The sequence below is a fragment of the Dryobates pubescens genome, chromosome 10 (assembly GCF_014839835.1).
Source record: "Dryobates pubescens isolate bDryPub1 chromosome 10, bDryPub1.pri, whole genome shotgun sequence".
NCBI lineage: Eukaryota > Metazoa > Chordata > Aves > Piciformes > Picidae > Dryobates > Dryobates pubescens.
The window spans coordinates 9,626,042-9,641,371 of record NC_071621.1 but is presented as its reverse complement, the minus strand read 5'-3'; the positions used below and the strand labels follow the sequence as shown (position 1 = coordinate 9,641,371).

General features: G+C 42.8%; 1 protein-coding gene across 11 annotated transcripts in view; it reads left to right on the top strand.

The window, feature by feature from the left end:
• The first annotated feature begins 13,154 nt into the window (after nt 1-13,154).
• Nucleotides 13,155-15,330, top strand: part of PICALM (phosphatidylinositol binding clathrin assembly protein) — an 82,733-nt gene continuing 80,557 nt past the window's right edge. For 6 of the 11 annotated variants that reach the window (XM_054164887.1, XM_054164886.1, XM_054164882.1 and 3 more), the window contains exon 1: nt 13,155-13,512. In XM_054164887.1, coding sequence (XP_054020862.1) covers nt 13,383-13,512 — 130 coding nt within the window. In that variant the 5' untranslated portion in view covers nt 13,155-13,382. The remainder of the gene's footprint in view (nt 13,513-15,330) is intronic. The other 5 variants (XM_054164890.1, XM_054164889.1, XM_054164888.1 and 2 more) reach the window with 2 other exon arrangements.

The window sequence follows — 15,330 nt, the reverse complement described above, 5'->3', positions numbered from 1 at the left end:
TCTTTCTTGCTATTTGAAACTCTCTAAAGCCTCAAATTAAGATCTCCATCTTTCTTTCTGAACAAAGTCCTGTTGCTTTGCTTAGTCATTTTGAAAGGCTGAATTTTCACCATTTTATTTAAGAATGGGGAGAAAAGCAGTGGAGCATTCCGTTTCACATTTCCTAAATACATAAATGAGATGACCAGTCACAGGGCACTGGGAAAATAGGGGGGATGGAAGATAAATCATAGTGGAAATTCAGTAACTGCATTTCTCTCTTAAAACAGCCTTGTAATAGTTTCAAAAGACATTATTTATAGAGCACCACATGCAATAAGAGTTTAACAGGCAAGGCAGACAGAAGGTTTCAGTCCCAAACTGTGGCTCAGTATTCAGTCACTGGACTGCCAAGGACCACTTGCACAATCCCTGAACTCCCACTCTCAGCTGTGTGCTTCCAGCTCTCATCGCCTTTACTCTGTGCTGACACACTTTGGAGCCATATCAGGGAACTCTGATCCAACTGAAAAAGAAACTCTGCAAAAAAGGGGAGGTGATATATTTTTGGTCAGATGAATTCCCTTGTTGGTTTCATCACCCAGCAGCATAAATGCTGCAGGCACCAGGGCAGTGTGTGGGGAACGGATGGCTGTAGTGGGAGGAAGAGAGGAGTGTCATTCTCTGTCTACTTAAGCCACCAGCAAAGCCAACAGGATGCCTTCACCTCGATGGTCTGAGCACAGACTTCACTTTGGGCATGATGAGTCATTCCCTTCACTAAATGGTACTATTCACAGCAAAGAAAGTGCAAGGTTGTCCCCAGTTCTTGTAATCTTTGTTGGAGCCTGGAGTCATACTACCCATGTAAGAATCCCTATGGAAAGTTCAATTTAACTTGAATCCCTCTTGGCTGTGGGAAAAAACCCAACAAAACCAAACATAAAAGTCAGATCCTAACAGCTCAAAATGCTGAAAGCAAGAAGAAGAATCTCACACCCCGGAAACTTAAAGACTCCACAGCCCATGCTATGCCAAATGTACAGCTTTTATTTAATTCTTTTTTATTACTAATTTTGTTTCTTGTTCATTAAGGGGACAGCAGCTTTCAATGCATCCTACTTTAAAAAGTGTGTCCCATGAGAAGAGCAGCAGAGTGTGGATCAGGATTAGGGGCACAGGAACACTGAGAGGCAAAGAGTTTTAGGAGGAAGGTAAGAGAGTAGAGGGAATGCAGAGCATAGAAAGCAAGGACAAGATTGAAAGGAATGTCAGGAAGGAGACAGAGGATCCAAAGATACATTTACTCCACACAAGAAATGAACTAACTGAGTTGACCTACACACTGTAGTTTCTAGCTCATTACTGCACCTACTTGCTTGTTAGGCTGCTATAGTGTGCTCTGCAGGTGTAGCCTGAATTTTATTGGTCCTGCAAATTAAAATAAAGACTTCTGGAAAACTGCAGCAGTTGAGGGGAAACCAAAGACATCATTTAAACCTAGGAAGAAGATAATAGCTGGCTGAGTGGATGAGATACATGGGTTTTATGGCTGGTTCCAGCTGGTTTATGGGGAATGAGAGAGAGCTGTGAGGCTCATCAGAAATTTTTTTTTCCTGGTATTTCATCATGCATGGACCACCCACCTATCATAGCCAGATACTCACATGGTGTGACCAGTGGAATTTTCTAATCAAAGAGAGAGTTGCTATAGCATGACGCTGTTCAAGCTTCAATCACCAAAGCTTCTTCTGTTCCTGTGCTACAGCAAATGCCCTTGGAGCTTTTTGGGTCTTGGAGAAGTGTCAGCACAGTTCTAAGGCAAAGCATGTGACTCCTGAGACTTGTGCCTTGCATGGGATCAAAGCTGTGTCACTCACAGGAAATCTTTTTCATAATTAACATTTATATAATGACTCCTTTACTGGCCAAACACATGTTTACATGTTTACATTCCTCCAGTCTGTTTTCTAAGAGACAGTGCTTGCCAGAAGTTTTTGCAAGAGCACTGGAAATAGGTCTTTGTTTACAGCTATGCTCCATTTACCCACGAGATATTTAGCAAGCCTCTAAGGGGATAAATGCTCCCAGACATCCCTTTGCTTACCAAAGAACATGTATTCTGCTTTTCTTGAGAGTATGTATCAAGAAGAAGTGACAGAGAGCTTTTGGGGTGACTGAGCCATCCTACCTCCTCCAAACCAATGGGATATAGGTTGGAGTAGAAAAGACAGCTGAGGATCTTTGAAGAAGAATGCTTCCTGTCTTGTTTATTGCCTGTTAAATGGATGGACTATAATAATAATCTTCAACCACTGTGACTATCAGATATATCTTCTAGATGGTTTGATGTGTATTATCATCAAAGTACCAGAGGACGGAAGGTGCTACAAGATTAAGATGTGATCCAGTTGGCTTTTGAGTAACTCTTCTGATTCTATGATCCCCTTCAATCTGGCGCTCAGCCCCAAAACCATGTACATCATTTAATTTTGGTTATAATCACAACATCCCTCAGGACTGCTACAACCTCATGAAGGGTCAGAAACTCAAATTTAGGAACTGTTGCCTAAGAGTGCTCATGTTGTACTGCGGTTTCTGGAGGATAGGTTTTTTAATAGGCAAACAATTGGCGCAGGGGAAAGTCAATCCTATGAAGTGATGAGCTGTCCTTTCAAGGCAACAAAATGATCTGCATTAGAGAAACGCCAAGAGATACGTTCTGGGATGCAATTTGGAAAAGTTTTTTCAGGCAACTGTTTCTTCTAAAGTGATGATATGTCACATCTGGGATTGTGACAATCTTAATGATTAAGGTTTTTTAAGAGAAAAAAAAAAGTAAACAATTACACAGGCAGCAAAGGCCAGTAAATGTAAAGTGGGTAGCTGTATAGCTACCAAATAGCTGTAGGTAGCTGTACATTTGTTCCAGTATAGGAGCCAGTGCTGCTCTCAAACTGAGCTGGGCTATCTGAGAAGTGAATGGTGAGAGCAGTTGCCACATGCACTACTTTACTGAACATCCTCCATAACATCACTAGCAGAAATTTAAATTTATAGTAGCAAAATTTTGGAAAGAGGCTAGCAATAGTCCTCCGCAAAGATTTTACTCTGGATTCAGTCCTTACTACTTCAGAAATAATAACTTTTAACCTTTTTTGTAATAGGACCAGTTTGAAGTCCACATCTGATTTCATCAGAGGCTTTCTTACGGACTATTTTTAAGGTTTTCATGACTCATGACAGCATCTTTGCTTAATGCTATGCATTTGAGAATGCCAGAATTCTGCCCTTGTATTTTCACAAGAAAGTGTCTACTTAGATGCAACAGTTCTGTCATGCACAGGCAGGCACTACATCTAGGCTAGATGTGGCAATTAGATGTTTACTCAGCTGATACTTGTTCCTCTTTAATAAGCAACTTATCCCATCTTAATAGAATACCTCTAACCTCATCAGAACCCATCTTATGCAACAGAGCACATAGAAAAGGAAAAGCGGTGGCTTTTAAGACCCGAACATTTGAAAATGTTCTCTCAGGTTGAAATGCCTTGCCATTTTCTTTGTGATAAAACCCTGCATTCCCAAATCAATAAAACCATTTGTGGGGGGATGCTGCTAGTCTGTGCCAGTAAGAATGTCAGGGTTTGGCAACAGGAGCTTGTTGATTTCGCTATGTAAGTAGTTTTCCTCAAGATTTTCATTATCAATCGTTTTCTCTCTACTTTGTTTCAGTATTCCATGACTATAAAACTGTGTTTTTCTGTTCTGTTAAAAATATGTGGACTAATCTCAGGTAAACCACCATATTTGATTTAGTTGAAAATGTTTTAATAACATTTTCAGTTAGTGTAGTTAGCTCATGTGCCAAGTGTTACATTTTTTCATTCCCCACAAAATCAGGACAAACTGTACATCTCCTGCTGTGTCTGAAGCCGATTTGGCTAACTTTCAGCTATGCTAATTAAAGAATCCTATTTTTATCTGATTTTAAAATACTACAGATACACTGCTGGCAATTTTACTTGTTTTGATGCAGAATTGGTTAACTGCACAAAAAGTCTGTTTTCTGCTACTCATTTTCACATCCATGCACAGACTCATGCTCAGATATGTGCCACACTTAACAAAGTGTTATCAAATCTACTTGCAGGATAAGGCTTAAGAATATAAATTTGAATAAAGTCCAGTAAACAACGCCATGGAGCAGAGAAGTTAAATGGAAGAGAACAGCAATAAAGAGGTTTAAAGACCTATACTAAACAAAACTTGCTACGATATAAAAAATTTTGTTTTGAAAAGAATGTTTCTAGCGTTTGTGAACATTTTGTTTAGGTGTTAAAAAAATCCTTACTGAGCAATGTTTATTAACATAGAACACTCCAGCAAACAGACTTTAAAAAGAAAAATAAATATGTTACGTCCCAGGAGTCAAAGAGTCTTCACAATTTGAAAACAAAAGCCTTAAGATTAGGCAGGCACTGAAGTTGCAGTACCATCTCCCTCCTTCTCACCTATGCAATTTATTTCTATACTGCATTGGTATTGCTGCCCATGCTCATAGCTTACAGAGACAAAACCTATTCTGTTTGAAGTCGGTGGGCATTTTGCCATAGAGTCGATAGAAACAGAATTTGGCATCTGAAAGCACACTGCATGTGATGAAATACGGACTTGCGAAGTATTTGATCTGTGGTTTTACCTGCCCACACTACTGTTTTCTTTACAGATGTTCTTAGTTAAATGTTCTTTTAGGCATCTGATCTTTCAGGTCAACAAGCTGTTGCACAAACTACTTATCTTCTCCTGTTTCCTCCAACTGAGTTATGTAATCTGAATAAGTTTAATGCCTCTGATATTAATTTTTGCTCATTATCTTTCCCTCCTTTTTGGGTTGTGGGTGCTAAATAACACAGGCACACAGAATGTTCATCAGCATATTGCTTTTGTGGTTCTTCCTCAGTTTCAGCTGCTGTTGCAACGCACAAAGCTTTTAGCAATGAACAGGCTCCCGGAGAATGTTAGAAGTGAACACCAACACATGCAGGGTTAGTGTTTGACTTGAGAATATCCCAGTGAAATCTGAGAGACTATAATCCTTTCTTTTGGATCATTATTCCTTCTTTATTCGTCTGGCAGCAAGCACTGCCAACATGTCTGGCTTTCTAATGAAAAGGGACACTGTATGAAAAGGCAAGGAGGGCTTAATTGATTAGCAAAAGCATGCAGAAGAAGCGGTCGAAAGAGGATAACTCTTTGGGTAGGTGGATGCATTAGAAATGAGATACAGATCCTCTGCCACTCTTTGTTTCTATGTTGAGATAAAAATGACCAATAAAAATTCCGGTAATTTTGTGATCCATGGAAAGTGAATTTGTTGGCTTGCAGCCAAGTACCAGTGGAAAGCTTCACATCACACAGTTTCCAACTCAGTAGGTCTCTTCTGAACTCACAGAAGTTTCTTGCCAGATTCTGTTGTAGCTTTAAACTGATATGGATTTACCAGGAGGTTACCAAGGAAATGTTAGCCATATTATAGCCCCTCTCCCACTCCACTGCTCTAGTGCTAGCAATTCACTTGTTCCCAGTGCATCACTTCATCCTCTCTTTGGCATCACAACCCCATCTGCAAGTGGTGGGGAGTTGGAAAGTGTAATAATATAGATTTTATATAGATGATGGATTAACCTCGAGAAACTCTTCCAGGACAAGAGGTAAGCAGGTGAAGATGTTTATTACATTATACAGCAAAGTTATATAGTCTGTCAGAAGGCACATGTGTCACATCTCAACTGGTCATTTTCTACTGTAATGCATGTAATTAAGGCATACAATAGGTCAAAATAACAAAACAATATTTTAACACAGCCAAGCAAATTCTGCCTAGTTTCTCTCTTTCAGTTACAAGGTGTTTACATTACCCTCAGAGTCAAAGACAAAACATAGCTTTCTCTAATTCGAGCAAAGGCAAATCTTCCCTATAGCATTCCAAAATAATCAGAAAACAACCTCTTCCCAGAGGAAAGAAGGCAGAGCTGTATCTATTCTCCTATATTTGACCCTCCACTGTGGGATCTCTCTGAGCCAAGTAAGTATCAGGTGGGTAACTGACATAGGGTTGAGAAGGGAGTGCAGTATCCCTGCCATTCACATCTGGCCCACATCTGGCCCAGGCCTACGTGGAAGAAACAAGAACACATAATGTCATCACTTCTAGACAGAGGTCACAGCTCAAACCCCCTGCTTTTTGAGCTCTAAGAAATAGAAGTAGGAAACACAGGATGACAATGAAGTTGGGAACAGTCACTCCAATATTACTTGTAATTCTTGGCTTTTCAGGTCCTGAAACCCCAATTTTAAATATCCAGTTAATTTCTCTTTTTATGCTTTTCCTGTTTCACTGAAGAAAGCACTTTCATTTATATGGTTGTGTATACTGGAATAAATAGGACAAATCTTCTATTGGTGTTTAAGATTAAGAATAGCTTATACACCAGCAGAATGTTGGGAGGCATTTAGTTAATGTCCTTTTTGGTGCAGCAGTTTGATTTAATCAGCACCAAAGTCTGCCCACACATAAATGCAGTCACTGACCCTTGAAGCAGAGAGCCAAACACTGATAGCCTGACTCACTCCACTGAGCAAGATTCAGATCTCACATAAAGGCCAGGGAGTGGGACCTACCTATACAAGACTTGAAACCAACTCATTGTCATAAACGGATTTATTCCTCTGAGGAAGGGAACCAGGATTTACTTTTGCTGCATAGACCCAGTCATGAGAATACTTTTCACACATAGGTTTTCTTCTGGGTGAGAAGCCCCATTCAAGGCAGCATTGGCAGGACTGGACCCAGCTATTTACTCTCTATAGTTGGCATTGCCAGTATCAACATTTTTGTTTCAGCTCCACATCAAAATTCATGTGGGTGTAAAGCTTTCCCAGACACAGAGCATGAGCACATGAGTCTCAACATAAATGAGGGACTCTATTAAGCTCTGCTGCACTTATGTGTGTGCAAGAGTGTGAGCATAAGTACCAATTATAGTTTGGCAGCAGGCTGAAGTGGCTGTTCCGTTCATATCCTGTATTTTCATTTGCTTATAACTTTCCTTAAAAATATTCCTTTGAGGCTCAAGTGTGTCATGATTGCCTTTGGCTCAAAGGTGGATGAAGGAAATGATAGGAGCTGCTTCTGAGTTACAGGAGCCTGAAAGGAATGCAGCTCCTCCTGCACTAGCCCTGCTGACTTTGTGCTTGTGAACTGTCAGGGGAGAGAAATGAATGACAGTGCCCTCTCAGAAGTACCCAGAGAATGATTCTTATCAAATGCTATCTCCTGCCAACTCTCATGAACACTGCCAGCCTGGAATGATGGGGAGATGTATTTGGCAGCAAATGCTTTTGAGATAAAACTAGGGGGAAGGGATTGAGACAGGGTCACTAGATGAGCCACTTGCTTTTCCTGTAAAAAATGGTCTCTAGAGACAGGGTCACTGGATGAGCCACTTGCTTTTCCTGTATAAAAGATGGTCTCTAGAAGTTCAGGGTAAGTATATTCTAGGGCTGTTTTGCAAGGTTTGCTTTTTCACTGGGAGTATCTGAGTGAGTTACTGTGAGAGTGCCTGCTGCTGAGAAAGGATGTGTAACAAAAAGTCCTCAGGAAAGACCAGCAGGAGTGCATTAGGAATGCTTGCTGATGGGCAATGTGTGGCAGACACAGGGGACAGCATACCTCTGGTTCTTCAGAGGTGTCAGTGTTTGACACATACACTAGAAAGTGTGAACAAAACGTAGAGGAGATTGTTTCCTTTCTATCTCACACATGAAAAGACATTTGTTACATGCATTTGTCAGTTAAGTAGCAATTCTGGATTTGAAGGCATTTGCTTATAGCGTTAATGACATGATCAATTTTGCAACGTGGAAGTTTCATGTCAGGACAAGGACGCAAAGGTGTTATAACACACAACAGAATTCCACCTCTACTTAGATCTTTTCATACAAAATGGGAGCTCCTACCCAGATCCCCTACCCTTAATTGAAAGCAGTGAAATTAGTTCCAATTGCTCCCCTCCTGTGAAATCATATTGACTCACTCTTCTCCCTTCCTACCCGCTTTTCTCATGTCAAAATTACATTAGCTCTCAGGCAGCTTCTTTATTGCTTAACAAAGTCAGCTTCATTTTGGGGAACAGAACAGCAAGGAACATAAAGTACTTGTTAACTGGATCTATACGAGAAGGTGACACAAGCTGCAAAGCTGAGAAGGATATGCATGAGGAAGAACATTGGCTATTAGTCTTACATGGAAAGGCACAAAAGAGGAAATGTGAGGTGAACAAAAGAAATATCAAAGATGCCACCATTTCCAGAAAGAGGAAAATAAATAAGACAGAGATGTCTGATTCAAGGTGGACTTGGGGATGTTGACTTTGTCTGCGGGGATAAGGTTTGGACTAGATGTGAGGACAGTGAGGAGCTAAAGGAAAAGCAGGTGCTGTGACAGGAATGCAGAGCAATGCGTGACTTCAACAGGAACATTCTGGATAGGCTTCAGGTGAGAATTTAGATGGAAGAGGGTGGTGTATTTGAAGCAGGAATGAGCTAAGCATGGTATTCCATGATCATGTTCTGTTCTGAATATGAACAGGATCTGAATGATCATTCAGAAAGAAAGGGGCTCAGTACTTAACATCTGAAGGATCAGAAGCATAAATTGGATACAAGAGAAGCAGACATAAAATCTGGTGGGTCATCATGTTACACATATGCAAGACGACTGTTGGAGGTGTAAAGAAGCACATCTGGAGTAGAGGAGAGAGGTATCAATTAAAAAAGCATCCCAGTTCTGGTGTGTGTCATGGCTATTTTGCTGTATTACAGCATGGCCATGCCACCTCCTCCCCTTACGTGTGATCTGGCCACGTTGCACACCTCTGCTGCCTGCCTGTTGGAAGCATAAATGAGTAATAAGAACCGTGCACCTGGGCTACTTTATTTCACTGTCCCAGGTGTTACTTTAACCATAACTTTTCTATGTCCTAATTTCTTTATGTTTATCTTCTTACAGGTGTTACAAGAACAAACTAATTACTGTACACAAAATTATTTTATGAAATTGCTATGATGATGTAAATTATACCAAGTTCTTGTTATAGTCAAGCTGTAGCATGACTAAATCACAGAATCACAGAATGGTAGGGGTGGGAAGGGACCTCTGGAGATCATCAAGTCCAAACCCTCTGCCATAGCAGGTTCTCCTAGAGCAGGTTATACAGGGCAGCATCCAGGCAGGTTTTGAATGACTCCAGAGATGGAGACTCCACCACCTCTCTGAGTAGCCCTTTCCAGTGCTCTGCTACCCTCAAATCCCTCAGCCTTTCTTCATAAGTGAGACGTTCTAGTCCCTTAATCACCTTCGTAGCTCTTTGCTGTACCCTTTCAAGCAGTTGGCCGGCCTTCTTGAAGCAGGGAGCCCAGAACTGGAGACAGTACTGCAGTCTATGAAATGTCATTCATAGAAAAGGAACATTGGGTAAAATCTTTGCCAGACTCTGAAAATAATCTGAAATGATGATACTGGGATTAAACGGGCAGAGTTCCGCTAGGCTGGGCAAAATTAGGCTACTCAAAAGTACATCAATAACCTTAGATTGGTGTATACAGTGCTCTCGCCCTGCAGCTGCTCTGCAGTTCTGCAGGGCGAGGGGAGCACAAGAAATGAACATGGGTAAATGTTATAGCTAGCTACATTTGGGAAGCCAAAGAGCTGGTGTTTCCCTGGTCCTACAGTCAATTCATATCTTACATCTCCTAGTTCAGATACTAATTACCTAGGGCTCACATAAAATTCAGCTTTCCTTAAAAGTTGTGGGAGATATTGTAATGCTGAATAACAAATGAAACAACGGTGATACTTGAAATAGGTCAAGGGAAACATCTGGGCTGTAACATGTTTCCAAACCATTTATACAATACCAAAAGAATGGTTCCTAGCCTTACCCAGGTGGCTTCACTGCCACTGATTTTCCTCCCCATTGTCAGGTCACTGTCTCACTTGGTATTTCTTTCAGCAATTCCACCTCTGTTTCATCAGACCAGCCCAGTTTCAAAGTTTTGCCTTAATGCAACTTTTCCTCATCAAGGCTCCTTCACTTCCCAGATTATGCCTACAAGGGGCTTTTTTGTTTGTTTTGGTTGGTTGGTGGGGGTTTTTTTTGTTGGGTTTTCTTCTGGTTTTTCTGGGTTTTTTTGGGAGTAGGGAATGGGGGTTGGTTTGTTTGGGGGGGGTTGTTCTGTTTTGTTTGGGGGTTTTTTGTTTGTTCAAGTTTTGTTTGTTGTTGCTATTTCCAGATCTGCCTTCAAATTCTTGGTAATGAGCCAGCTTGTTCATTATAACATGCTTAGCTTTGTGCCTCACCAGTTTTGTGCCCCAGAAGGGATGATTACTAATATGCCTGAAATTCAGCCAAAACACCTGTTTTAATTCTGAAGTTATGCCTGAATAACAGTACCCCAAACCCAACAGCTTTCCTAATTGTTTGCCATAGTATCATGTAGAGGAAGGGCATGGATGTCACCAGCACTGGAAACACCAAAGCAGACAGTTGATTGCAGGCATTACAGTGTGGCAGACACCACACAGAGTAGAAATGCAAGAAAAGTGATATACATAATAAATTACAGGGGCTGTGCTGAGTCAAAGTTTTCAGCACTATACAATACAGAGGGCGAGAAACAGCCCTGTCAGCTTGCCTGTCCTTCCAGGATAGATGGATGCCAGTGAAACGATGACATTTTGGGAGCTTATGAATGTAAGATACAGTGTTTTTGCAGGACCTGGATGCAGTCTCTGGAATAACTTTTTACAAGAGAAAAGAAGGTTGTTTATGTTTGCCACTTTGCTCAATACAGGTCTCCTATCTTTGCATTAGTTTCTCTTCAGATAGTACTTCTTTCTCCATTCACTCCCAAGCACACCCAGGCACACAAACAAAAACAAATGAGTTATAAACTAATCAAACTTGTTTTCTTCAGGTTGGAAAGGAAAAGAGATAATATTTTGATTTCAATTTCCAAATCTTTGGGAGGTGCTCAGATATTATCTATCATGGTGCTTCAAGCTCGTCACTGGAATGGTATCATGGCTCCCAAGCCATTAAAAAGCAGCAAACAGCTACAAAAACTTGCTTCCTCACCACTTCTGTCTCCATTTTCCCTTATGAACAGAAATAACAAGAGGAATTTTAACCCATGGGGTAAAACTGTGGGGTTTCTGTCACTTTTTGTCCCCATAGGAACAAGATATTTCATCCAAATCTGGTCTCAAGTAACTCCTAGAGTCACAAGTTTCCCCTGTTTGGAAAGTTTCACTGTTCCTTGAGAAAGCAACAGGCAAAATCAGAGAACTGACAGAGCCTAAATTACTTAGGCCAATGCCTACTTCTCTCAACAGCAGCTTGAAGTGGGGTGTTGAAATCCTGGTCCTAGTTGAAGTTAGCATAAAAAATGTCAGCAATGTCAAAATTATTTATATCTCTGATTTATAGTAGAATTTGAAAACCAATAAAAAGATGGTATCTTCACAGTGATATGTGCTGCTATATCAACAGCCTATAGCAGTCTCAGTCTTTTCATGGCACAAAGCCTTGTACTAAAGCTGTCACATCTGAGAGTCCACTGCTGTGTATGTTTGATTTATTTCCCCAGTATGGGTATTTGGGACTCCAGAAGCAATTCAGGAGCCAAGAAATACAAACATGACAATATCTTCAAAGAGCCTGGCATTATGGAGGAAGCAAGTTCTGCATGTGCAAGCATTCCTTCCACATACAAAGCAATGGCATTATTTGGGTTCAGCTTTCATCAGATGTCCTTCCTCTGACACCGATTTTCCTTACGCATTATGAACAGATAATCCTACTTACATATCCTGTCAAGCAGACAGAGGAGAGTATCATTTGGATACTACTTCTGTTTAAGTTGCCTAATAAATATTTCAGTGGTTTCATGGATGAGGGACAGTTCCAAGCCGACTCTTCACGAGGCACTTCTGTCCGACTCCTGTGGTTTCGCTGTAGCATTCGCTGCTGTGCGTTTGGGAGGGGGAACAGCCCGGTTGTCGTAAGTAATGAAAGTTGCAGATAGCTGGGAGGTTGTGACTGCACTTTGGCAATGCACAGCAGGAGGTAATGACTCCAGTTCCTCTTTGTTCTGCCACTGCGTCTGGGTCGTACAGGTACCAGGCTTACAGAAGACAGGTTAAGGAACAGTTACCTGACTTTTATGAACAGAGACGCTAAGTAACTTCGTGCAAAATCCCAGCAAGCCAGGGACAGAACTACTAAATCCAAGAGCCCTGGGAAGCATTAGCCGAGCAGCAAAACAGTCAGAGGCTTATCATGAAAGACCTGAAACCCACCTTTTTTCTTATGCTTGCTGTGATGTACATTCGAGAAATTTTTGGCAAGCTTTCAAATAAAAAATAACTCTTGAGAAGCATGATCGCAGCAGCCACACAACTCCAAACTCCTCATTGCCTGTCAACTGATTTTTCAATTCCATTGTCTAAAGCGACACTGAAGGAGTTTCCACAAAACTTTCCAAGCTGAGGAATACGAAAACTTCCTTCAGGGCGAAGAACCCTGTCCCCACTTGCTCCACAAGATTTTTACACGGCGCTTTAACCCACTCTGCTGAAACCAAGTACCGGCCTACAAACGATCCCACGCACCCACCACTGGGGAAGAGATACGAGGGAATGGGATACGAGAGGAAGGGACACCAGGCCCCCCCAACTCTGGCAGGGCCAAGCTTTGGCGGGTTGCGCCCGTCTTGCAGAGGCCCGGGGCGCTGAGGGGCCGGCGCCGACACCACCTCCTCCCTGCCCCGCAGTCGCCCCGCAACGCCTCCGGCCCGTCGCAGCCGCGCAGGGGCGCGCGGCCCCACGTGACATAACCCCCTCCCCACCGCCTCGTCGCGCTGAGCGGCTTCGCGCGGGGCGCGCCGGGGCGTGTCACGTAGGCGGGGCGCCGGGTAGGTCACGTGACACGGGCTGCCCAGCAAGCTCCGAGGAGGAGCTCCGCCGCCGCCATTTTCCTGCGGCGCCCAGCCTGTGTCCCCTGTCCCCGGCCGAGCGGAAGGCGCGCAGGGGGGAGGGGACGGCGGCTGGGGGAGGGGGGTGGGAGGAAGAGGAGGAGAAGGAGGAGGAGGAGGAAGAGGAAGAAGGGGGGGGTCCCTCCTCGGGTGACAGGTCCGTCCCTGAGGGCGGAGCGGGGGCCGCCTGCGGCACGGCGGGTTGAGGAGTCCGTACAGCTCCATCGCCTGCCTAGTCCTCCCGTCCCCGGCCCCTGAGGAGGGAGCGGAGCCGCTCTTGGTTCCAGCGCCGCCAGCAGCCCGCCATGTCCGGCCAAAGCCTCACCGACCGTATCACGGCGGCGCAACACAGCGTGACCGGCTCGGCGGTCTCCAAAACCGTCTGCAAGGCCACGACTCACGAGGTCATGGGGCCCAAGAAAAAGCACCTGGACTGTGAGTACCGCGAGGGGATGGCAGCTCTATTTCAGCGTAAGGCATTCTCTTGGGTGGGGGAAGCGTAGGATCGGGGACGTGGCGATGGAGAGCTTGGGAGAGGCTGTTTAGCTCTCTAGAAGGGGCCTTATTAGCCCGTCCCTGTGCACAGGGCCCTGGAGAACGTGAGCTTCTGAACGATAGGACTTGCCCTGTACTGCTTCACCGAGGCTAAGCAGAGGAATGGATTGTAATTTACTTACTAATTGATCTAATTTTTTTTTCTTTTTGCTGGAGCCGTCATTCCCCTATTCTGTAGAGGAGGTGCAGGAGTTTCAAAAGGGAATAACCGATCAGTTAACGTAATAGTCGTAATAGATAGATAGTCTAGTAGCAAAAGAAAAAATAAAAATGCTTTTCTATCATTCTTGTAACTTTTCCACGTAAAAGAATATGTGAAATGAAAGCCTGAGGGCTAACTTCTGTCAGAGTGTTCTCAGTCTTACCTTTCCAGTCTGTCTCCTTCACTCGGGGAGATAGGCCTGGAAGACTTCTTTAGACCATTGGTACCTAAGCTTAACATCCCATACAGGTACTCGCCATTTCTATTAAAAATAGATCCAAGGTGGGAAGTCTTAAAAAGGTTTTGCGTCAGCTGTGTTCCATCCAGGTTCATATTCGTTCATATCCACCAAAGTTCTTATTTGTCTGCCTCCCATTAAGCTGTAAAGTCACAGGAGTGAGGATATTCTTGGCTTGAATACCCGATTATCTTGCATCTGTTTATTTTAGGCTTTTAAGGACCCTTTCCCCCTCCCCATCCACTATGTAATGAAGTATACTGGAGAGAGATGTGTGGCTATGCCTTCTGTATGTGTGCTTTCTCCTTTCCTCCCACCCACATCTGTGAGATCAGGTCTTCATGTGTCTTGAATTTGTCTTTTGAGTTGCCCTATATTAAGATGAGAAGACCAGATGTTAATACTAGGATTAATTGTCGTTATTTCTTTTATCCACCAAAATATGTCTGACTTAAGGTTTAAGAAATGACTGTTGTGTGAATAGTAGAGTGGGATGGGATCAGGTTTTTAGGGTAGTCCCAGAACAGCTACTTTAGTTTCTTTCTGGTATCCCCTCTTGCCTGAAGTCTGAGGAGTAACTGAGTGGCTTTGTTATTTCTGGTCAGCCCAGGGTGTCAGAAAGCTGTGAAAATCTTTGGACTTTAAGTAAATGAGTTTCAGGTGGAGAATACACCTTGTCATATGTACGGCTTATGTATGAAGGTGTGGTGGTAATGGTTTTCAGACAACAGAAGGGACGTGTTCTGGAAAATGCATTGTCAGGTTTAACTTGGAATAGTGGTAAAAGTGCAGTTTCAGTAATAGGACATTTAGCAGCTGATATCTTTCATAATAAAAGCTTTATGAAAAAGAAATCAAACTGAGTGGACAACTGCTCTTCAGACTGGAATGTATATTCATGGTGGCATTCTGGACATGATTGCTAGGGGATATCATCATTGAGACCTATAGGATGCTGCTGTAGAAGGGTGCTTGAACTTCCTGGTAGTTGCTGAATGAGAGCACCATTTCCCCAGTTTCTGCCTCTTTCTCAGAGAATTCTTTTATCAGAGCAAAGCAAACTTGTTTGGGTTGTGAAATTAGTTGTACTACTTGTCACTTGTTTGGTTTTGTGTGTGTGGTGTGTGTTTTTTTTGTGGGTTGTGTTGGTTGTGGTGGTGTGGTTTTTGGTTGTTTGGTTTTTTTTTTTTTTTCTTTTCTGTAGTTAAAATAGATCCTGGGCAGATAAGTTTTGTATGCTGTCCCTATTATGTTTGTT